Consider the following 26,216-nt stretch of genomic DNA (forward strand, 5'->3'; position numbering starts at 1 on the left):
TTGTACAGTTAAGTATATTATTGTATATAATATAATAGTATATATTTAAAAATATATTATATTTACAAATTTTCATTATGTACTAGCTTTGAGCTCCATCTTCCCCATTACATCTCGGCTTATGCCAAGAGAAGGAGCTCCTGTTACATTAGGGGAGAACACCTACTGATTCTTCCTTTTGTGGTTAGCAGCTTGATGGAGCACACAGACCTTGAGCTCTGCGTGTGAAGTATTCAAAGAAGGGATATCCTGTCTGACATGAAAAGAAACGCTAACATTTTGCAGTTCTGTATGTCTGAAGCATCTCTAAAGTATTTCACAAAAAGATAATACATTGTACCTTGTAACATCCCTGCAAGGTAGGAAGTTAACATTATACCCAAAATACAGCTTAGGAAACCAAGTTAATCACCAGGTTAACAGCTGAAGTAGGACTATATTTGATGTAAAAAGGTTAAATTTAATGAAAGCAACCAGAGGGAAAGTCCATTAATTTTTGGGAGGACAAAAGGGAGGTACCATGTTTAGATCAACTGTGTTGTTTCTAATTCCTAGAACTTTCCTAGTTTTACAGAAAAGACAATTTTCCCAAATGCTTATGGAGGTAAAGAAAGTGATAGAACTCAATACCACAGGAATGAGTTTTTTTCCAAGGTTTTTTTTCATGTCTTGAGATTTCTAAATGGTTATAACATGTGCTGCTTTGTTGGAACAAAAACAGATCGCATGAGAGAAACAGAGGATCTGAAGGACCATTCCAAACACAATTTTAAAGGTGGAAAAGTAGCTTGGTTAAATACTATCTGATTGAAAATTCCATCACTTTGATTTGAAGAAGCCAAAGGTCATCCTTGAAAGAGGAAAGGAATGGCTATTGGTAAGATTTTTGACGTGAAAAAGGGTTAAGCATTTCAGCTTATAACAGTCACCCTAAATGTTGCAGTCATCGTTTGTCAAACTGAGTTCCATCCTAAGAAACCAAATTCATGGTGACAGCTTTAGAGCTTTTTTTTCCTGAGAAAAACAGCTATGCTAAAGAAGCAGATAAAAAGGGAAGTAAAAAAGATGGAATATATATGTATTCCTCCCTGATGTTTTATATACATGTTGGGCATCCTTAACTAGCCATTCCAAATACTAATTTATCAAATTTGGTGCCATTCTGGTCACTGGGAAAATCTTTATTATTTAAATTTTTTTTGCAAAAATACTTTTACCATGATGTGAGAACTTATTCAAATTTTAATTAACTTGAGTGAAAATCCTTCTGCTGAGAATTAATGGAAAAAACACTTACACTGCATGAGACAGAATCTGAGCATCCTTAGGAGGTATCCTCAGCTTAGGTATCAGATTTTGTATGCACAATTGACTAGCACTACAGAAGAGATTTTGCTCATTCTGGGTATACAGACATCCTTTTTGGCAGCTAACTATACAACCTATATGTGGGAATGAGGAATGAACACATCCAAATGATCTCTTTTAGAAGCAAGCAGTTACCTATGCAAATTCAGATGCTTCCTTGGACCTGGGCAGATCTTTGGTTTGCTACTTTCTCTTCCACACACATTTGGATACACAAATATAACCTCCAAACCTCCACATTCTTTTTATCGGCTTTAAAAATGTAATATTAAATATAATGACAAAGTATTCTCCCCTTGTATGTCTTGTGCAAACGAAATAGCACATGCAGAGTTATTTCTCTTAGATATCTGGCAAGGCATATGACTGATGGTTAGAAATTTTGACTTGGTTAAAACAAAATTTAGCTCATGTTAAAGCATTAAAGAAATGCTGATGAGGTCAAAGCAAATTCTTTGATAAATCTGTAAAATCACCCCAACACACAAACATGTCTGAATCCTACCATTAGGCTCTCATGCAGTCTGTTTCTCTGCAGCGAGCAAGTAGCTGTAACCCTTCAGTGCTGCAACTGAGTTTAGCAGAGACACTTGAGAACTGAAGTGACACGCACAGAACACGCTAATAATGATATATAAAGGAATTTCAGTTCTACATAATTTTTTCTATATCACCACAGAAAGTATTCTGTGGGTTTGTTAGCCTGTCCACAAAGAAAGATTTCCATCGTTATTTTTTAGATATAATTTGGTGAGTGGTGTGGTAAAACAGTTCTGTAAATCAAGTGAATACAATGTATATATGTATATTTCACTTCCTTCTGTAGGTTTCACCTATAGTAGGCTTTGTCTGTGTGTCAGAGGTAGAGACTTGGAAGAAAAATATGTTGTGTGAAATTTTCTGACCACAGTGTTTAATTATATATTGGGCTATTAAAGCCTGTTTCCAGCTGAAATGTTTTCCTTAAGAAGCCAGAACTGAAAGGGTTATGGTTTGTTACTGCAGCAGTTATCAGCAGACAGCCATCTAACCTTTGGTACTTACAGGTATTTTATGGCTCTTGATCATATTATCAAATTCTTCATTAATTTTTTTGTATTTTTCTTCAGTGCGTGGGGTGAGAGCGTAAGAGGAGTCAGGATCGGGGCTTTCACAACCTTTGTTTTCTTTCTTGTTCAATGCCTGCCAGGTTCAGAGAAATATCAAAAAGTAAAAAAAATGAAAGGGAGCTCAGAGTACTTACACATAATCTTTGCCTGCTGATCATTAGATCAATATCTTCATTAATTTTTCTGTACTTGTCCTCAGACTCAGGGCTGTGACCTACTGAATCGTCTGCATCGGGGTCTGGACTGTCACAGCCATTAAGTCCTTTCTTTCTCAACGTCTGAAATACATAATTTGGAAAGTTCAATCCTTGACACAGGCTGCAAGAAAGACTCAGCAGTGTTACAGTAATACAAACTGCCCAGCAGTGGAAGGTTTTACATTATGCTTTAGGGAAAGAAAGTGACTAGAGATCCACCACACTGATGCTGTAGGTCTCCAATTATGAGTGGCAAGAGAGGACCATACAGACCTCTTTCTTCTGAAACTCTAATCCGTCAATACAGAACGAAGCTGGCAATCTGGCAAAGTGCCTGTGCTAGTATCCTCCCTCCCACCATATCCGATAGCATTAAGGGGTTAAGATACCCACCCAGAATGCAGATTATTTTTGAATGCAATTTATTTCAACATATTTATCCATTTGAAATGAATGAACATTAAAAGCAAAGGACGCATACTGTTTACAGTGGAATACCCTGGTGTTTTCCTTTGCTCTAAAGAAAGATACAGGAGGAAGAAATGAAAAAAAAAACAAACCTGCAACAAATTTAGGAATTCACGTTCTTCACAAAGAAGAAGGAGGAGTACCTAAATTGAATTCTTCCTTTGAATTGGATGTAAGGGATGCCATTAGCAATGCCCTGCCATTCCTAAGTGTATGCTTTTGATAGGACAAGGGGGAGGACGGAGTTGCTAATGTGGCTGTGAAATACCGATTAAGAGCTTCTAGACATGGTGTTTACTTTTTATTGACTCCAGTTACAGTGCTACAAATGCACAGTGCTGAAGCTTAATGTACAGGAAAAAGCACTGCTAAAACAGATGTTTAGTGAAAAGTCAAACCAGATGAATTTCAGGTTCAGCAGCTCAACCCTCATGACCACGATCATCATCACCAAGACAAATAACGCAGATGAAAAAGCTTAAAAACAGAATGAAATCAGTAGCTAACAATTCAGAATGGTTGCCTGGCCTCAAATAGGTTTTAACTGATCTACCTCGACAGATCACCAAAGAACAGTGATTGGCTTCATTAAGGTAAAAGAATATGAGAAGCAAGCCTTTGTGGACCCCCGAACTACAAGCAATAGTACACAAAGTCAGTATTTGTAAGAGTTCTCAAATTCAGCTTTAAGAATTTCTCCATCAAAAACTCTTCAAAGAGTCCATTTGGCTATTACTACTTTATTAGACAGCTTGTAGTTAATTGAGTTGAAACCTGGCTAACCTGAACATATAGATCACATAGCACTCTTGTGTTAGTAAGTGGCTATGCTTGTGCTGTGTGGGATTCTAGCGTGGGATGCTCTAACTGGTTTCTTTCTGACTTCTCAGAATGGCTGCCTCTCATCTGACCTTTTCGTTCCTTTTGGAAAAGTACATTTCCTAATTATTTTCTTTATGGCAATGCCCAGTTTACCACCGTTAAAGCCCTCAAGTATTATAATGTCATACCTTGTTTCTGTACTATTATATTCATTTATTAAAAATTAGACTTCATTTTCTGCATTTTACCTGAGACTTAAGAACAGAGCCCTCTTATTTCTGCAAAAGCTATAAAGCTGTTTTCCTTGTGGAGACACACTCCTCGAACCTCACATTTTCATCAAGTCAGCAAAGTGATGGTGATCTGCCCTAAGAGATCTGAGCCTTCCAAACTCATGTTGTGGACCCCTGAAACAGATTTAGGCAACTGTGGAAGGCTGGCTCAATGTAGATCTTTCTTTTCAAATTTTGTACCTATGCAGATTTCACTAATGAAGTCTAATCCCATGAGCTACTACTGACACACAGACAAAATTATATATCCACTGGAATCAAACCTTAAGAAGTTAAAACAACCTGAATGATTCTCTGCACTTCTTCTCCACTCCCTCTTATGTCTCTTTCATCTTTTAAATGTTAATGAACAGAACAGACATAGTCTACTGCTACTAGCTTGAAACAAGCCAATTATAAAGAGGGCTTTTGCAGTCAGCGGTTGTTTGATAGATTTAATAGATACAATATGATATATTAAAAGTGAAATTTCTCTTTTACCTCTGAATAACTAATCTCAACTAACATTCTTCTCTTCATATAAGTACAAAACAGTTGTCCTCTGAATACATAAATTATTCTGTTTTCAGGATCCATTGGATCAAGCTGTCCAGACAGGAAACCCAGATCAGCACTCCTGGGACCTTTTCTTGAGCTCATCTGGGTCACTGATGGAGTCCTGCTGATTCACATGGAGTCTCTGAGGAATGACGCTGATGTGAGCCAGATTGGATGGCATCCTCAACTCCAAGCTTTGAGATGACAGTCCAGCTCCTCTATTTACAAATGGCAATGACTTCTTTTTTTGCCAGAGATTGACACAGCAGCAACTGAATGGGCATAGGGAAGGGAGCCGCACAATCATTATCCTACCAGACAACCCAGATGAAGAGCAATATGAAAAGACTAGAGGGGGAATATTTTGCAGCCTCTTTGAATCTTTTCCTTTCCCATCATTCCCAAATCTTTGCCTGCTGCATTCACAAGACCGTGTCTGGGTGAAAGGAGATGCACCTTGTCCTCAGCACACTCACAATGCCCTAAAGCTCTGCAACTATCACTCAGCACTCATGTGAAGTAGTCACTTCTGTGGTTTGTAGAGGTTCAGGAATGCACTGCCATCTTTCAGATGTTCAGGGGAGGAAAGGCAATGGAACCCAATGAATGTCTTGCAGCAGTCTCCAAAAAGAGACCAGATTCCCTTCCAACATAGTAATGTTTTTATTTTCTTACATATTTATTTTCATATTCATATCCTTAGAAAGCAGGTTGCTGCCATATCAGGCGGAGAAGCAGCAATCTCTATTTTCACCAGAAAAGCCAAATATCAAATTTAGTAAAATCATGTTGGCGTTCTACCCAAAAGTAACTGTAGCCCTGAAGAGTAGAGGTGAACCTTTCTCTTGCAAAACCCATCAATCCAGTGTGTTGGCTGGTACCTTGGCTGACATGGCTAATCAAGCTAACTAATGCAGTGCACTCCTTCCCTGCCTGCCCCCGCCCCCCACAAAAAAAAAAGAAACAAAAGAACATGCTTCAATGAGTTGGGATAAGGTTAGGCAACAGAAATTTCCACAAGTGTGCTGCAGTCAGAGGCACAGCTGCTAGCTTTGTAAGTGCTGGAACTAATGCCTGGTTCCCTGTGAACTGCGTTTTGGGGTAAAGTGCAATATCCAGAGAAGCTTTCCTGTGGCTGGGTCTCTTCAGGCTTCTCTTGCCCCCTACCCATCCTCCTGCTGATTCTTTATTGCTTCTGTGTGTAAGGACTCATGCCGCAATGCTGCCTTCAGCTGGGAGTCTTTCTGGGAGTAATTTCTAGTTCTCTTTTTCTGCATAAGAACATATAATTTTCATGAAACTTGTTGGAATTTCATTGTCTGTGAGACCACTCCCTTTGCGCCAGATTTGCTTGGCACTGAATAAAAAATGAAGTTATAAGGGAAAAGACAGAAGAACAGACTGACAGACTGCACAGGCACATGAACACACACACTCACATACACAGTCCTCCTCCGGAGAGGAGAGCAGGCTGAAAGTGACATACTTATCCTCTGCACTAAGGTACTGAGTGGTATTCAGGACAAATATAATGACCCTGAACATCTTAGCATTATCTCCGGCTTCTCAACATGCAGGCTACAGTTTTGCCTGTTTTATTGCATTATTTGTTACTTTACTCTCCTCCAGATCATTACCTACCACATTATACCTCTCATAAAGGTCCTTTATTGTTGTGCTTCAACACAACACAAGCCGTACAGCACAACTAAAAGTGGTGCTGACCAATATGTAACTGACCCATTCTTATTCACAAGCTCTCTGGACTCCAACTCAGTTTTTCCTCTTCTCTGCTGCTCTGTGTCACCTCTTGAAAGCAGAGGCTGATTCTGGACATCAGAGAAGGCTGGAGTCATTACGAAGACCAACTGGGTTTCAGCAGGCTAGAATCTTTGACCCAGGCTTGCAGTGATTTAGAAACCATTTTTCTTACCATGTTAAGCTGTCACAGCCTCTTGCAAACCCTGGAAAATAGCCAGACCTATCGCATCCTCCTGGAGATTAGCTAGTTTCCAAAGATTTAATGACCATTCAGGGAATTTTTAAGGGGATAAAATTACACAATTGTATAGTGCATTGCATTCTAGAGAACCCCAAGCCAGATTTCAGTTATTTTTAAAGAAAATAAGCCATTTTTGAACTACGGAAGCTCTACTTCTTCCAAGCAATTAAGCAAGTAATTATATTAGACTCCAATAACCTAAAATCAGCCAAGGCATTTGAAAAACAAAATGGTTAAAGGAAAACAACCTTTGGTTGAAATCTCATATGCCAGCATGTTAGCCTAAATCCTGCTCTGTAAAACTCGAAGAAGTGCTGACTTAGTGACATACTGGCGGCTGTAAAATGAAGTATAAACAACTATTTACTTTCATTTCATGCGAAGTTTATCATCACTACAAAAGCACAAAAGAAAATATGGCACTACCAGCCAGGTGTGATTTTATCAAGGCAATGGAAATCATCGCAATTTGAAGGCTTTTGAGGAGGAAGAGCCTTTCATTTTCCTAATCCAGTCTCTGTTTCTGCAGTATTATCCTCTTCTTTTAGAATTTCTTTAACAGGAAGAGTGGAGAAGGTCAGAAATTCAACTTTTTTTCATCCTATCCTTTAGTTTGCTCATCTTTGTAGAGGGGTATCTTCTTTCTTCTTAATAGGTTCATCTGCTGTGGAACTGCTCCCCACAGCACTCCAGGGCTTGTGAAGCCACAGATATTTGGGCTTGGAAATGCTCACAGTATAGCTGCCAAATTAAAAAGAACAGGCTGGTTGATAAGGTCCCCAAAAGGTTCAGACCAGCCCACTCTGTCTGTTCCATTTTGATATCCTCTGCAACGAAGACGTAACTATTGCAAGGCTAATCACTGTCTTCATTTGTGTAATGAAAAGTGCAATCTCACTGGCTCTTCATCTGTAATCCAAATTTACAGTATGGAAAAATTACAGGTTTACTTCTACTATCTGCTATGTTGTCTAGAAGCCATCACAATGATCTCTAACTGATAACCCCACTAGTGACCATGACAATCCAGAGAGTTGTAATTTGGTAAATTATATTCCACTGTCAGAAGACAAAAACCACAAGTGCCCTCCATTTTCCACTATCACTTTCTTTCCTGTATCTGGATGGGATAAATATTTTAGCCACAAATGAAAAACAGTTTGGTCTCTCTTTTGCTCACTGGAGCCACATATCTACGTGGCAAGGCAGAGAATAGCCAATTGCAAAGGAATGATATGCTATTGTGTTCAACTGCTTTATTATTTATAGCCATTCCAAAGAACGTGGCCAAATTTATGGAGGTCCCCCCAAACAGCAGAAAATATTTACATCAGGGGCCCGATTCATTTAAGCATCAGTTTGCTCTCTGTGCAAGAGTTAGAAAGTGTTGAGTGAAGACAACCTTCACTCTTCTGTTGCACAGTTATATAATGATGAAATTTTATGATGAAATTGCACGATACAATGTATGGTGCACTCAAGTAATGAAAGGTTCTAGTGAAATGAAAAACACAGAGAGGAAGAGATAGGTTGCTATGGGAACCGTCCATCTGAATTCCCTGACTTCTGTGTAACTAAAATCTCAAATTTTATGTTCCATTAATGTAGAGTTCTTAGATTTTTACATTTAATAATGAACATAAACTAGTATGCTGGTGCTAATGTACTTTAATTGCATGTTTAGGAGAATCAGATAAAACATTATTATACTTACTGTTATCTAACAAGCTGCAGACAAAAAAAGTGTATACCAGTAACACAGAAAAATGGAACATTTCTTACCTCTTTTGTATAAATCATAAAATGCTTTTGTGGTTTATACTCTTTTTGAAATAAGCTACAGGGCTTATATAATAGCTGAACTTCTGTAACCACATGTTAACCTTTTTGTTACTATTTTATTTTCACCGAAGTTTCAAAGAAAAAAAAATTTCCATTATCTGGTCCTGTACGTGTGTCTTCTTCAAATAAATACACGTAAGTGTGCTTTTCACAACAATACACCAAACCCTCTGCTTGGTTTTGCCTCTCATTTTTGCATGCCAAGTGATTATTCTCTCCTCCAAATACCTTCTCTAATCACACCTCTTGTGAAACCAAACAATGCCGACACCCTCTGCCAGTAACATCTGCTTCTCCTCGCTTACGAACGATCGACCGGCGTGTTATGAATGTTTATACGCGTGTGCTGCAAGCTCATCAGGACACGAGGTTTCTACCTGCTGACAGAGTTCAGTCTATTCTCTTCCACTCGCGCTCTTGACGCGTGCCAAGGCATATCTACAATATTTTGTAATACCTGTATAAAACCGAATTAACGTGTTTTTTTGAAAGGGCACTGGGACAGTGGGGTTTTTACTTTGTTCCCCATAGCCGTGCGGTGTAAGCTGGGCACGGGGGAGCTTTGCAAGGCAGTGCACCTGGCGCAGCCCCTGAGCCAGGGCGATGCACAGCCCTCCGGAGGTGCAGTCTGTTCGCTCTGACCTTGCAGTCTGTAGCAGACTGGTCAGCCTCACCACATCTCCTGCTGCCTCTCTGCAGTGCGTCTCCTGCATCCATATGAGGAGCACACCTTGCCGTCTGGCTGCTGTGCCCGGGTTACCCCTCTGGAGAGATGGTGAGGCTGGAGATGGGGAGATGGCAGAGGTTTGCTTTCTAAAAGAAACCAAGCACAATCCCTTTCTTTAATGTTCAATCTTACCCACTTGCCAGTGTTTTTCTATCTAGTATTGACTTAAATTACACAGGGCAACTTTGGCTTTATAAGTATAAATAGAAGAAGGATATGTCAGATTCAGAGATCTCACAGCAGCTAATCTAAACCATGTATCTTTCTGGATTTTCTCAGAAAGAAACAAAACCAAATCACATGAAGACTACAGCGTTAAAGCTTTGTATTAAAATTGCTGTTAATGCACGCAACTAAGCTTACACCCTCCTATGTTCACTATTATTTCATGGGACACGTGAAAAACTTCTGTCTGTCACTGCACTTGTAAACTGTTTTTTTTAAAAGAATTTAGATCTGAATAAATCCCGAGGTTCTAAGTAAAGATATCTCCTCACCCTTCAGGCTTTTCCCATCCGTCGTCGCAGCGCAGAAGGTCTGAAAACCCCACAAATCCCCCTGGGCAGCTGACGTAGGATTCCTACGCCAACCCTCAATGGAGGGGATCGCGTTTCCCCGGCCTTGACAGAGGAGACGGGCAGCAGCACCCGCCGAGCCCAGCCGCCTGGGAATCCATGGGGGGAGCGGAGCATCAAGTGACCGGCGGCGCTGGCCGGCGCGATGCGGCTGCATCCCGGCGGGGAGCGGGTCCCGGCCCGGCCGCAGCAATGCCACGCATCCCCGCCATCCGCACCTGTCAGGGCTGGCACCTGCTGCCCCATGGCCATAGATGGCTGTCCCCGGGGCTGCGGCGCTGATTGGGGACGCTCCGCTCCCGGCCCCGCCAGCCAGCCAGTTTGGGTTTGGGGGTTTTTTTTGGTTTTTCTTCACCCGTGCTGCTGTCACACTTCTCGGTTCTGATGTGGTCACAGCCTACAGGAACGCAGCATTTGCGCTTTACAGATATATATACATAAATACATGTGTATATATATCTATACATGTATTTATATATATGCATACACACCCCCTACTAGATCGCTTCTCAGCACCTTTTTGTTCTAATCTAGAGGGATTTTTTAGAAGTCTTCACGCATAAGCGTGACCAGCCTCTGTTTGCTATGGTGCAGTACGGTACCGGCTTAATATTGCTGGTGTGTTGGATTAGCGGAGATAAAAAAAGCTATGTGCTTTTCCAGGCAAGATTGGCATTTCCTAAATAATGAATTCACGTGTGAGATTAATTGGAAGTGTTAAGATTAGTGACATAAATGCAACGCTGACCTAGTTGTGATTACAGCTTCTGATAAAATCACCTCTACAGATATGTGAGATTTAAAAAGAAAAAAAAAATCAGTCTTGGACAAACAAAATTCCTTTTAAACATTAGTCAAAATTTACTCTTCTGTCAAATGCACCCTTTACAGCCAAAGACTGTGTTAAAATGAAACTTTGGTGCAGCTGTTTTTTAAACCTGTACTTTGAAAAGACAGTCAAATTCTACTCTGTTGTGCTATAAAAACCTGACAACTTCTCAGAGACTGGCTGTCAGTGCTTCATGCACAAAATTAGCAGATTATTTACTTAGATCAGAGGTATTCTCAGGATATTTGTGTTTTAGGGATGGAATAATTATCACCGCTCTTTGAGTACCCCAATGACTGTAACCCCTTCCTGAGGGTTCAAAGGCCTGTCACAGGCACTGTTTTTGAGTAATGGAAATACAGAATATGTAGGTAAGGGCAGAAAACTTCAGCTTGCTTTCTTGTTCCTCCCACCACTTTTTATGCATGCTGCCCTGCCCATAAATGTGTGCCTTCTCCTGCAGAATGAAGGATAGCACTACAGCCTAGTGGCAAATACGTCATTTTCCATCCTCTGTCTGGGAAGGTGGATTTACAGAAAATAGAATTCCAGTATTTCTCAAGGCTCAGTATTTGTGGAACGACTCCATGAAGACAAAACTTCTGTATTCTGGCTACTTCCACTAGTTCACTGGCAGGAGCACCACCAGTCTGCAAGCAGACCCAGTCTTCCAAGGGGTGCAAAGATGGCCTAAAGCCAGAATAGATGCATCTCTGACTCGCCTCTTGCCCTGTGGCCACAGCATAAGATCAGTCCATTATATCCTTCACTGATTTTTCAAAACCGTTAAAGTGTATGAAGTATTTAAATGGCCAGGTTTTGTCTAAGCTTTATTGAGCATATTTAAAATAGAAGAAGATATTGGTGAGACATAGTGTATTTGATTTGTACTAGGCTTTGCTGCCAGACACAGAAAGTATATGAATGGAAAAATAAACTTTACAGTAGTTCAGCAGAATCATCTCAGCTTCTTTAGGGAATATGAGGCCACTTAAAAATAAACACTGTAATCATCAACAGGTTGTTATTTCCCTCCTTCTTTTTATGTTCGTCTATCTATAATCCTTCTCCACTGACTCCAGCTCTTCCAGATGGAGCACTGCCCTCAGCATTTTCATTTGTGTCTAATTTAGTCAGACATATACACAAATACAAGCCTGAAGTCAGATCTCATTTACACTAGTGTAAATCTGTAGCTGGATTTGGAACAGCTGTAAAGACACCAGTTGAGTTATTCTAGATGTACAGTGGTGTAACCAAGTCTGTTACATCAGTGTTACTATCTCTTGAAACATACAGTATTTGAAATATGCAGGGCTTAATATAAATGACTGCAGAAACAATTAACTATTTCAAAGGCAGCTGGTGTTTTTCCATGATATAAATGGGAACCTTTAATACTAAATGCCATATTCAAAATACTTGAGAAATGTGACATACAGAGTAACACATATATTTTACAGAATCTTTTGTCACAAAAACTTATTGCAGAAAGAATGGCAGCTGATAGGAATTATACTTTGCATATATTTTGAGCATTATCTATGTTCTAAAAGGTCCCAAGGAGATTCTGAAATTATATGTTTAAGGACTGCTTCACACGTGATTAAAATGCAGCCATCCTGGGGTGAATATACTGTCAACTTGTGCAGCTATGCTAGCCAGTGAAGTTTTCAGGAGCAGAAATTATATGTACCTCAGACAAATAAAATTGTAACATACGATGTAAGTTACTTGGGATGGAATTTTTCTTAGACCATGGGGCAAACACCTTCACCCTTAACCATGGGGCCAGGGAATCTTTGATGACCACAACATTTTGCTTTTCCATTTCATCTGAAACAGAAACTCCAGCAGCACTGAACTGGTGCAGTACTGACTCAGCAGTGAAAATGCCACCCACTGAGACAAGAACACCACTTCCTTCAGCACCTGGGTTTTCTTTGGAGGTCTCCCATAAAAATCTTGAATGTATCAATGTTCTGAACAGATTTTTTTTTTTTTTCCCCCCCAGAATTCGAACATTTTTTTTACAGCAGATCAAATTACACGGTATTACAAAAAATGGTACCAATATGACAATGAGCAAATGTTGCTGAATTGCAGTTCCTCTTAAAGGAAAAAGAACATTCCCTTTTATTTTTATAGTACCATAATTGTTTTATCCATTGGTAAAAATGCCCAAATCAATATACTTTTCAAAAATGGTGAATTATAATAGAGGTTAGATCTCTGAAACTCTAGCCTCCTGTTTCATTGCAGAATGGAGGCCTTAAATAGCACAAAGCAATAACCATCAACTCACTGTTCTGCTGATACAGTCAAGTTTTCACCAAGGAGAAAGAGAAGGAAGTCTCTCCACTAAGTTTAGAGTGAGCAAGCACTATTTGAGAAGAAAAATTGGCCCATGGTTTTAACTATGAAAACAGATGACTCAAACGATGCAGACTTTCATACTTGATTTAAGATGGCTTTGTTTTTTTCTGTTAGACCAACAATTTATATAAGTTCTGTTATTTACCAGAAACATTTGTGCAAATTGTATCTATCTTTAAACAGCTGCTAAAATCTCTAGACTATGATATGCATTTGTCTGCTTACCAAAGTGTCATCTGCTAGAAACAAAGAACTGGGGTTTGTTTTCCCGTGAAAAATCCTACAGGAGTGTAAGACTCGGACAGAAACTTCGCAAGATGCAGATAACTCAACTAAACACTAGCCAAAAAAGGAGTGAGAGCGTACAGTCAGGAGGTCTATGGAGGAAGTGTGTGAAACTCCAGAACTGCACGATTATTCTAGAAAGCTGGTCCTTCAAGCAACTCTGTTTTCCTGAAGCGTAACTTCTTCAGAAGTCATACTGCTCCTATCACTCTTCTCTTCCCTTGAGAGGAGTAAGCACTTCTCTTGAAAGAATCAGACCTGACAGAATTAGCAAAAGGTGGTTAGATTTTGAAAAGATTTTTGAGAATTTAGGAAGCTTTCCAGGCAAGGGAATTCTAAATTTCCATTACTGCAAACTGTGCCATCATGGAGGCAAAAGGTTAGCCCCTTTACATAAGATTATGCCAGGGTTAAGCTGCTACCGTATACCCCAAGAAGCTGCAGTTTAGTTCCCACTTCTGTTACTAACTTACTGCATGGGCTTTGTTAATTCACTTTTCTGTAGTTCTCCCTCATAAAAAGTTGAATGATAGTAATTACCAGTCTAATTAGGGTGCTATAAGAAGGAAAAACCCAAGCAAACTGTAATATACTCAGTAAGGAGTCTAAACTTAATATAGACAGACAGACCCTCACATACACCTGCAAAAAACTGGCTTACATGCTGCCCTCTGTATCTAAATTAAATTAACAACATAATGGTCAGTTTCAGTGCTCTGTTTGCGAAGGAAGAAAACTTGAGAAACAGAGCAGCTTCAAGTTCTTATCACTGCTTGAGAAAGCAGAAGTGGCAGAGGCAGACTCAAGATCTAGTCACAAAAGTGTGACCAGAACTGAGGACACAGATTACAGAGATACTAGAAAATTTGTGGCTGAGAAGGTAAAATAGAAAAGAAAAAAAAAAAAAATCTTCATTCAGAAACCAGGCATCTTTTTGTGAAAATTTCAGCTTCCTCCAGAAGCAGCTAAAACATACTTTAAATGTTAGGGTTTTTCATTGTAAAACTGGATTTCTTTTTTTGGACAAAATTATAGTTTTGTCAAGAAGAATTGGTATATTGGCCTGCCAAAGCCCTACTGTCTGAAATCTTCAAACCTTTAATCATATGGTATTCCCACGCAGAGAATTCTGTGGGCTACAGAAGATGTTTCTGCTTGGGTCCCCTAATTCTGCAGGAGAGCCGGACAAATGGAGCAAGATTTCAGGCTATTTAATTTCTTCCAAGGCTTGGTAGAGGTGGGAATGAAGGACGCTGTGAACATGTGCATGACTGGTACTGTCCCACTTGGTGAAGACTTAGCCGTGGGCTCTGACCAGCTTTGGTGGCTCTCACCGCTGCGGTATAAATCACCGTGCAGAGCTGCCTGCTCTGCCCTGCCATCTGAGATTACTCACCCCATACCAGAGCTGCGGAGGTGGAGCGGCCAAGGGGTGGGCATGCATTCCCTTCCTCTGACTCCGCTGCGAAGGTGGTAACTCCAAGGGAGGAAAAGCAATAAATAGCTTGGGGGTACTCACATCTCCAGATACCACAGCTGTTTCCTCAGACAGCCTCAGTCAGAGTCTCACAGACCCATGTTACATGTAAGAAAGGGAACTTTTCTAATTGGGAATCCCAAACCCAGAACAGCCTGAAGGACTGTATTTGTTATAAAGAACTGACCTCCTTCGTGATTTATCAGTTTGCAGTGTTCTGCAACACGGACACAGGTAGTGCTTTGGGGGACTGTGCTCCTGAGAAAAAGGTAAATCTGGCTATCCAAGAAAAATGTTCAGAAGTCAGTAACATTCTGACTTTTTTCTAACATGCTCAGCTTGCGTACAAGGAAGAACCATACTGGATCCCTACCTAAGGAGGAGCTGAAATCCACAGGTGCACAAGCACTACTCCGAGTCCCAAAATCTAGCCGTGCCGGAGATACTTGGACCAACTACAGGCTGAATCTGAAACCATTATGCTGAGAAACGGAACAACAGTATTTCCTATCGACATTATTGTGGCAAGAAAACCAAGCTCATTTACTTATTCCGTTATCTTGGCTATCTTCTAAGCCGTTTGCAGCCGTCAGCCTCCTGCTGCAGTAGTAAGAGCTCTTTCCTAAGCTCTGCAGAGCATTTACAATGCAGTAAGACAGTCTAGAGGAAAGGTAAAGAGTATCACATGGAATGATAAAGGAATACTTCAGGTTCTCTAACATTTATTTTATGTTTGAATATGAAGATTCAATTTTAAAATCAATCAGAAGCTGACTGTGCCAAATAAATCAGAGACTGTGATAAGACTGAAGATGAGATTACCTCAAAAGACACATGACTCTGCCTCTTACTATTGATGTATTAAAATCAGAGATCTGGCAAAGAGATCCTGACCGATTTCAATGGGCCCAGGCTTTCACACAGCACTTACAATAACAAAAGGGACCAGCAAGTCCTAAATAACCAAAATTTCAGTGAAAATCAGTAATGCTACAAGATCCTTTCCATGAAGAGGTCAATGGGCATATAAGCAATGAGCATATAAGAATTTCTCCAGTTCAGCAGTGCACAATTTTGTTCCTAAGTCTCTGCAGATTGGTTCACAGTCCTGAGGTTTGCCTGGAGTTCCTCAACAATGTGAAACTTTCAAATAAACTGCAGCAAAGCTTACTTACATTGATTACAAAGTTTGGCAGGATTCCTGGTTCTGCCTGGGGGATGCTAGATCACAAGACCCCAGAATAAAATAGCAGTAGCAGGAATGGATGAGTACTTCTTTTATTCCTGACACTGAATTGGTCATGGAGATCAGTAGGAAGCAGACTTAACTGCAGAATGTTTAGTCAGCTCTTTTGCTCCATCACTCTCCATGAAGGAGGAGGTGGAATTAAGAACATTTCTCCCATGAAAAAGACTGTACAGAAGGAGTAGGAGGATTTCTCAGACTCCTTAATGGGAAGGGAATGAAAAATTTAGTCTGTGGGAGAGACAAGAGAGGTTTCTATAACCCTTGGGGATCCAGTGTTTCACCTCAAATCCACGCCCAGAAGCATCTTACTTCTGTTCAGGCTACAGTTGTGAACCCCTCACGGGCATTACTATCAGGTTAGTTTAGTCCTACTAAACAAAATCCATACTATTGATGCAGGTCAAGTCAGAATTGTCAAATATAGTTATCTACAGGGGTCCTAACAGTTCAAGGGTTCTGTTAATGAAGCTAATCATGCAGAACCCCCTATACCTGCCAGTGTTTGAAAGCTATAAATGAAGACATCTCCGGGACAGAGAAAAGAGAGCACACCTTTCTAAGCATCCTTTGGGACAGAAGCATTTTTTAAAGTGACAGGGTAGGAAAATGGTCAATGAGAAGTGTTCCCTCTTAGCCACATTGCTTTGAGCTTACACTGAAAACATGAAGAGCAGTCCACACCCTGCTGCAATTCCCTTGCTCCAAGGAAGGGCCTTGTGACAGGAAAGGGCTATGGAATAGGTCCAATAAAGGATTTAGGGACATAGAAAGCTCTATTTGGCAATACTTACTATTTAGGCACCTGACCTCCAGAGTGGAATTCACACTGTGTTAGGATCTGAGGCTTCATATGCATGGCACCGGAAGAGTTTGGTGCTACAGAACAGGATCCAAACCCAGCAGCATGTGATGAAGTTGTGAGTGACCCAGACCAAGCAAACGGGGTTTCGGAAATCCTATCCCTCATCAGAAGCTACACTGCTTACCCAGGGCTGCAGAGACACCTTCATCCACAAAGCCCTACTGGGCATTCAGGCATTGACTCAGGCATACTGTGCCCTCCTACAGCTAATCTTTCAAAGAACTCAGGAAGAGTCACTCTTCCCTTTTAAGAAAAGGCTGCTGTTGCAGATTTTCTGTATAACAACTAGTGGTTAGAAACCTGCCACAAAACTGGAAACACAAATCTATTGTCTCTCATATCCCTATAAGGGATAGGATTTACCCAGCTTCCCATGCTCTACACAGTTCTAGGTAGGTTAAACCTCTGCACTTCCCCGTAATATTTTGCTTTTGTGCATTAACAAATGCAACATTTGTTGGGTCAGAGAAACAGAACACAGTAAGGGACAGAGCTCTGTGGCTTGTTACAGCACTTCTGTTTGAGGGAAGAGTCTGTTGAACTCTGATTTCTGCTCCAGAGCTGGTGTTTGCCTTTTACGTTGAATAGACTCCCAATAAAATGCAGAAAGAATCCTTTAATAAAGAATTAAACTGAAGTCTCTGTCCCTTTGATAGCACACAAACACCAGCAATATTTTCTCATTCTGTTTTGTGAAAAGCTTGATTCTATACTTGTGCCTTGCATTAGGAATTGCTTGCCAGGGATATTTTGTTCATGGAGGACTGACAGTTCCTAGATCTTTTGGGGCTTAAACTGGGAAAACACTCTCCATTTTGGCCCAGACTGGGTTAATACTTAGTAAGCACAGTACAGGCCCCTAGGAATCTTCAAGAACAAATAATAAGATCTCTCACAAAGTTCATGTGCCTCCAGATTAGGCTTTTGGACAAATTACCTTAGTAGTAATATTTTAAAGTTTATGTTTAGTCCCTTGTGTGAAACACTTTCAGATATAGGATGGAAAGTTCTGAGCATAATTATGAATTTTTATTCATGAGTTAAACAATATATGTGGGCTGTGCAAAAATTTACATCTGAGAAGGCAAGCTTCTTTTCACATTGGTTACAAAAATACAGATTAAATGCTAAGGCACATACTGGTAACTGCTGGAGACAAAAGTGTAAAGCTTCCATTTTACTGATATATGTTTGAAGTATGAAGTATGTAATAACCAAGCCTTGGATTATAACAATGAAAGGAAAAATTATGTGTTTTTATGTTTTTCATGTTATAGCCATGATTCTGTTGTAGTAAGCTAAATATACTTTACACACCATACACTCCATTAGGAACTGCTTCTTTGTCAAGATTTTGATCTCTTTTGAATCAATCTATAGCAGCTGTGTGTTGTTTAAAGTACTCTTATTGACTCTTCTATAATTTGCTTTCTTTGAACAGCCTGTGTGCTGTAACATTTGATCAAAGAAATAAACGTATACTTTAACAAAAGTAAAGTGCATGCACATTTTTATAACTCTGCACTATAAAATGTAATTATAGTTGTCTGTAGATCACACAGGACGATATAAATAAAGGAGTTTGAGATTCTTTTTTTCATGCAAGCCTATCCAATATATCACAGATTTTTTCCTTTAACACCACTGTCTATCATGCAAAAGCATTAATGAACTGTTTAGAACACAGATGATGCAACTTCTTTTAATAGACGTTTTTACTCCTCCATTAACTGGTAACCATATATAAAAACACTCATAGCAAAATTAAGTAAGGAAAACACAACAACCTAAAGTTGTGGATTTATAAATTACCACATAAAGAAAACGTTGATTGAAACTCTGTTTTAAAGGCTCTTTTTTAATTAAAAGAAAAATGGCTATTTAAGATTTAACTACATTCAACAGTTCTGGACTATGGACATTAATTCACAGCTGACCACTAGACTTGTGATTATTAAAAATGTAGAACAATAAAGCATATGTGTTTGAGGTTTTATAGCCTTGCAAATTTGGCAACTTACATCAATTTCAATCATCTTTTATATAAACAAACACATGGAGGCCTCCCTGAATTCAGGGCAAATGGAGTCTAATCAATATGAACTACATAATACATAAAGGATGGATGCAAATTTTATAGTACACAAATAAATAATTAATTTATACCTTCTTACTGTAACAAGGAAGAAAAGTCAGCATATTTTGAAGTTTAACAGAACTTTTGCCAGAAAACTGTGGAAAGGCATCTCAAGAACAGATAGTGTTATCTGTGTGCAGTGCAGGGAAGGAGAGGTATGGAGTTACTTTGCTTCATGCAAAACAGAAGGGTAAGGTGCTCTGCCCTGAGCAGAGCATTTAAAATGCCAGCTCCCTAGCAGGTGGAGTGAAGTAGGCAAAAAGCCAGGATTAGACTGACTTTTTGTATCCCCATCCTCTCTGGTGATGAAGCTCCTCTTGCACGGTGCCTTTGTTACTCAGGGAAGGGGGTTCACTTATTGCCAAGTCTCTGTGGCATGGAAGGGAAGTGGACGTTTTTAGTTCCCAGTATAGATATATAAATGCTACTCGTGGCATGAACTATTTAGGTCCCAATTCTGCCACCCTTACTGACACTGGAACTGCTTCAGAAATAAAGCCATGATTCTGCAGATATTTGCAGGAGCACTCAACTTTCCTCTTGCAAATAGTTTCACTCTCTGAAACAGGACTTCTATGAACCTTTGTAGAAATAAGACCTATTCTAGTATTGCTTCCTGCAAAAGGTGACAGAATCCGTAGAAGTTGGTGTCTGTCCTAGGAACCATAACCAGGGAGTTTTGAAGTTAGTTAGAAGGCTCCCATTGACCACTCTAGGCTTTAAATCAGGGGTCTAATTAAACCTGAATGGTGGACTTTACATATCAGAGTTTTTTGGCTTTTGGTAGGGTAGGGCTTTTTTTACCTAATACAACTATGAGCAGTGGCTAAGGGCCCACATCTGGAAACACCTACATGCTAAAAAAAACTTTGCTCATGTGTAAGCATATGAAGAACTGCACATCCCTTGCTGATTTTGTTAGAAACTCAGTGCTGTATAATCTTCAACACTGGTTTGACAAAGAACAGTTGACAGCTTATAGGAGCCCAATAAAACAAAGAGTCTTGGGGGAAAAGAGGGCAAGGTCAGTAGTTTGCATTGAAGATAGCTGTGAGGTAACAGAAGATGTGGTACTTCTACACTTGTGATTATTACTATTGTGTAATAATCCAGGTAAATAACCACATTTTGTATTTACCTTACAAAACAGGGATGACTCAATGATGAAAATAAAAAATGGGTTTGCTCACAAAAGCCTTTGTGTCTGGAACATAGCTATAAGTAGCTCACTATCTAGGTTGAAAAATGGTAATGCAGGGTAGTGTGTCCTATTTTTCCATGCTTGCAGTGAAGAGACAATACGGGAATTCAGCCTTGGTAATTACTAATACACCACACAGACACAATTACACCCTGTGTACTGCATAAAGGAATCACTTGTGGTCTGCTTCCATTACAAAGAGCAGTAGGGGGCCAACATGCAAGAAGACAAAATGCTTTACAAGGAGGAAGGAGACCAGAAGAGTCAATGTACCCAAATACAAGGACCTTGATTCTTTTTGGAGTGATTTAAGTCCCTTTCCATCAATTATCGTCCTTTGTCTCCAGAGTCTTATCACAAGCAGCATTACAGGAACTGAACAAAACAATACTCAGGCTCAAATAACCCTGTGAACTGTGCTGACATTTCCACACCCTGTTGCTGTGTTTGACCAGGTTACTCAGATTTAAAAAAAAAAAACAACAAAACCCAAAAAACTCCATACAGAACAACAACAAACATTCCTGTTTTAAATAACATGCTCAACCCTTCCTGGTGTCTTTTCTGCTGTCTAGTATTACTGATACTTTGCACTGCAATACCACAATGGTGATGTGATATAAAAACCTCTGCAGCACAAAACAAGATTGAATTTCTCTAATATAACAGCTTTTCAAATGAAAAGTTCCTGCTTTGCGGGGTTCTCAACAGGTTTATTTTTAAGTTAATTAGATCCTGCCCCTTGCCATGCCCATCTCCTCTACCCTCTTGGTGAAATTTGAGTTTCAGATAAAAGAAGAATTACAAATAAAAATCTTCACTTATATATGTGCAGAAGTGCTCTGCAGCTAAAGTTTGATTTCTCAGTGAAATAAATCAGCTGTCTTCTCATTCACTTTTACTGCTCAGAATCAGAGTAATAAATTTTTCTTTCTTATTGATATGTGAAGTTTTGAGGGCAGAATTTTAAGTATGAAATCAATGAAAAGCAGCTATTTCTTCATTCATTCACTCTAGATCTGTGACATTTCATGGTAATTCTTGACAGAACATTGCAGTCATTGCTCATCTGAAAATAAATTAAAAAACATGTGGAAAGTCAAAAAAAAGGACCTTAGGAAAGTCAGCTATTTTTGACAGTAAGTTAGCCTCTGTGAAACAAAGCCTTGTCTTTCAGAAAGTGTTTACGATCTATGAGAAAAAAAAATATATCCTTGGGCTAAAATGTTTATTGGCACCTAGGAGTCTGAAGAGAGCAAGTCAGGCCTGTGGTTTTTTGAGGGCACTTTATCATCGCCTGCATTCTCAAAGGGATCTGTGAATGAATAGAGCTGGATTACTCAGCCTTCTATTCCACGCCTATTCCTCTCCATTTTCCTTGGCAAGACTGAGAGCCAAGCTATTTTTAGTTAGGCAGTTTTCTATTTTTAGACAAATATCAGTTAAGAGACATTTGTTAGGAAAAATTTAAAAAAAGAAAAACACAAAAGGGGGAGGGGATGAGGCTTCCCATCTCATATTGTGAAGCAAGCCCTTCAACCTGTAACTCCAGGCGTTTCAGCTGCTTCCAATCTTGGAAAAATAAAGAAAATTCAGAGTTCAGGGATTTAAAAATAAACCTACCCTCTGGCAAACAGACCAAAATACAACAAGCTGTTACTATGTGAAACAGTGACTACAAAAACAAAGAACATTCTCCAATGACTAGATTGGGATAAAACTTTGGAGCTATTAAGTTATAAGAATGTTACACAGACATGTAAGATTTTTCCAGCTTCTCAGCCAGAGATATCATGTTTTGGAGAAAGAAACAGTGATCTGTGAAATAGACCTTGCTCTAAGAAATACAGATTTAAGTTCCCATTTTGACAAAGAAAGGAACTATGAACAGAGTTTGAAACACATTTATATTCTGCACATATTTTTCACCTTTGTCATCATAGCATTTTTACAACAATCCATCCAAAACATTTCCTAAGTTATTAAAATATTTTAAAAATTATTACTAAGAACAAAAGAATAGAAGAAAAATAACATGGGGACACGACCAATAACAATAACTGATCCTCAATAAGTAAAAATCAGGAGGTCCAGAGCTCCCTCAAAAGTAGCTTTTGCTCTACCATGTGCTTCAGAGTGACTAACTTTGCATCCATTTTCGTTTTCTCTGTCCATATTCTCTTCTTCCAAGTATGGAAAAACAAGCTATCAGGTGAGCTATTTCGCTTTCATTTGAGATACATTAGGATTACAAACTATGTTTCATGTCCTTGTTGCAACCAAATCCTTGTTGCAAATAAATCACAGTGGAAAACTTTTTTTTTTGAGAGAAAGCAAAACAAAACTCATTATGCAACTTTCCCTTAGCTGCATTTTTCACGTACTGGATTAGTTTGAAATATATTAGGGAAAAAAAAAAGTGTCAACACTTGACCCTCTACCTTTCTTCTTCTAGGCTGCAAAGCATCAAAAGTCTATCACTTATTAGGTGCACAACAACAAGATGCTGCAGAGTTATCAAGGAGCACTTAAACAATAGCCTGTGGATGAAAAGATAAAGAGTCCAAAATCTCATGTGGATAAGTGGGAGGAAGGGAATAAATTGCTATCTAGTGGATGTAGTAGAGGGACTAATTTGGACAATCCCACTGACTGGAACACCAGTCCCATTGAGGGACTACTTTGGTCAGAATAGAATTGCCTTCCATAGTTTTGCAGCTTTGAAGTTTTTATTGTGGTCTTGTAAGAGCTAATATTTACATAAAGCCCAAATTGATGGAATAATAAGATTAAGTAAGAATATCAGCTTTTGTTTAAAAAAAGATGTATTTCTAAATTAATTGTTTGAAAAAATGAAATTAAGATTGATGGAGAGATTTTTAGTATTTTTGAAAATAGGATCTTTTCCCCTCCAAGATCTTTTTGTACTAATCAAAAAGAAAAAACTGACGAGGATATTAGGTTACAAACACATTTTCCAAAGGCTCCCAAGTCAGAAGGCAAACAAAGAAAGACCAAGGGAATATTACAAAAATGCTGAAGATCTTGAAGCCAATCCCATGATTTTGTCATACATGAGGTTAGCAATAATGGTTTGGCTCATATTTACTAAAAATGAAACAAGAAGTAAGCATTTAAAAAGCCTAAATCACCATCCAAAGGAAATTCTTTGGCCAGTTGACCCAGTCCAGTCATCTCCTGGCCTGTGGAAACTGGTAACAGTAGTTGTTTTTTTTAACAAGCTGGTCTTCAACCAGTTTGCAAAGGAAATCAATAATGCTATCCCCATTTTACAGATAGGGAAACTGAAGCACTAGGAGGAAATGTGACTTGTCCAAGGTCACACAACAGTATTTGGCAAAGCTATTAATAAAACCCAAGTCTCATGAGTCCTAGTCCAGGGCAGTATCCAATAGACTGCACTGTCTTTAGATCACCCTGAATAACCTTTCTTACATACAGGCTTACTTTCTATACTGTCCCAGATCTTCAGCCCATGGTAGCTGAAATAATTCCCCTGATTTCAACAGCTGAAGAGCTGACTTGATGTGTGTTTCACAGCTTGTTTATATGCAGGATTTTGTTATGATGACAAGAGAAGAAAATACACTTATTACATTAAACAAGCTACAACAGTTGCCTTACTTTTCCTAAAAAGAGCACATTTAGAGAGTTCTATGGGCTTATTTACTACAAATATACAGATAAGAGTCTTAATTGATATGAAGAGGCTTTCAGAATCTAATTAACCTCCCAGCTAGTCATTAGCTCTGTGACCTTTAGAAATAATTGACAGAAGGAATTTTTTTTCCTCTTCATCTCATTCAGAACTTCCACACCAAGTAACTAATCCTACATGTGCTATAGGACCCACAGCACACCTGTAAGAATTGATGGGATAATGTGCAGTAAGTCCATCAGCGAAACAGGACTGTGGCATTCCTCTCAGGCACAATATACTGCCCATGTAGCACATCACATGCGTGCACCTTTTGCTGCCTGAGTCAACTCCAACCTTCCAATGTGCTAAAGCTGTACTAAGTTTTAAGTCTCAAGTCCCTCAGGCCTGGAGGAGATTTAGTAGTATTTCACGCCTATTAACACTCTGTTGCTGGTCATACTAAAAGCAATCGGATTATCAGTTCAAGCTAGTTCTTCTACAAACCTGTGGAAGTATTCACTGTTATCTGTCACTACTTCCACATTCTCATTATACACATTTTTTTAGAGAAAAATGCTTTTTTAACAAGCAATAACACACACACAAAAGCAAAATTCTGAATTCCACCACCCTATAGGGCTTGGTATTACTTTGTTCCCTGCCATCTTAACATTAAGGTCTGTAAAGGTGTTTCTGTGTGTTGTAAAACACAAAGGACGTGCAATCTGCAGGGAGAATTTCATATGTCCACAAGCTCACTTCTTCCTCTTGGGGGAAAATGCTGCCGCAAATGGCACTCATCTCTCTTGCTATGTTCAGTTCATTCTCCCTCACCAAATACAGGAGTCCACTGGGGAAGGGAAAATACTCTGCAAAAGGTCAATTAAGCAGCAGTTACTAGAACCATGAAGATGTATGACCCTATGCAAAACAAGTTAAAAAGACAATGCTAGGTGCTGATTATCTATGAAAAAGAATCTATAATTTGTAAATTATTTAAAAATCTGACACATCAGTGCAAATTAGAACTACTTTTTTTCCCCATGGCCAACCAGCAACCCCATCACAATGGCCCCAGGGTAATTAAAGTCTCCTAGAGTAGCTCAGGCTAATAATTCTTGATGAAGTCTTCAGTATCACTAAAAGCAAGAGTTCACCCAACGTGAGTTTCTCCAAACTTACCCAGTTTCAGTGAGAAAGGAGAGGGAAAAGAGGGGCATCAAGTATAATGGAAAAGTGATCCCTAACAGGCAGACTGAAGGAGCAGCTGGTGAGACAAGAGACAAAGGAGAGCACAACTTAATGACACTCTCAGGGACAGGAAGACAGAAGAAGTGTGTCCTGGAGTGCAATTGGCAAGAGATTAAGAAGGATGAAACTGAGGATGAGTTGAGGATGAGGAAACCCTAGAAATGGTCAAAAGATGGTCCTTGGTATGAGAGATATAAACCTTGTTTGATGGAAACAGGATTGATGTATCTTACATGGAGAATCATGTTGCTGTATCAGCATCACCTTATTTTGCTACCTGTTCTTACCGTGCCATGTCTGAAGTAGGGCTGTAAATACTTTGAGGTAGGACTTGTCAGTGTGCATTAGTACACAGCAAAATTGCAAGACTGAGTGGAGAGGTGAGTGAAAGGGCATAGAATGCTAGATAAATGTTCAGGTGAAAAAAACCCCACAGAGTAAGACAACGTATAGCTGAGAAGCCAAATGAGGATAAGGTTTTATTGAAGCAGAAGGGTATGACAGCATATTGCAGGAGCTGACATCTTCCTATATGTAAAAGTCTGTGTTGAGGACCCTGAACTCCTTCTAAGTGTAAAAAAAAAGGGAAAAAGAGAAAAAAAAGGAGTAGCTGAAACCAGATGCCACTAAAAGATAGAGCCAAAGGCAGATACCAAGAGAGATATTTCAGAAAAGGAAAAGAAACTGAGGTCCTGGAAGAGTTTCTTGTAAGATAAAAAACAGCTGCAAAGATCACACAGTTGTGTGTGCATGCATGCAAAGTAGCACTTTTAAGTAGTGAACTTTACAAAATTCAGAGAAGATTTGGTGGGTGATCAGCATTGATAACATAGAACCTCAGTTAGCAAAGAGAAAAATGGAGGAAGTTAGTGTTGTTCCTCTTTTTTCTCTACCAGCGATTAGTGGTATGGCAGAGGGGAACTGAGGAGGTGGTTGTATGTTGGCCAG

At 39.4% G+C, this 26,216-nt stretch overlaps 1 protein-coding gene across 8 annotated transcripts in view; it reads right to left on the reverse strand.

The window, feature by feature from the left end:
- MEF2C (myocyte enhancer factor 2C) overlaps positions 1-26,216 on the reverse strand; it is a 131,562-nt gene that overhangs the window by 35,641 nt on the left and 69,705 nt on the right. For 7 of the 8 annotated variants that reach the window (XM_072860746.1, XM_072860747.1, XM_072860749.1 and 4 more), the window contains exon 4: positions 2,612-2,755. In XM_072860746.1, the coding sequence (XP_072716847.1) occupies positions 2,612-2,755 (144 nt within the window). Of the gene's footprint in view, positions 1-2,412; positions 2,551-2,611; positions 2,756-26,216 lie in introns of all 8 variants that reach the window. The other variant, XM_072860750.1, reaches the window with a different exon arrangement.

The sequence above is a fragment of the Ciconia boyciana genome, chromosome 4 (assembly GCF_034638445.1).
Source record: "Ciconia boyciana chromosome 4, ASM3463844v1, whole genome shotgun sequence".
Taxonomy (NCBI): domain Eukaryota; kingdom Metazoa; phylum Chordata; class Aves; order Ciconiiformes; family Ciconiidae; genus Ciconia; species Ciconia boyciana.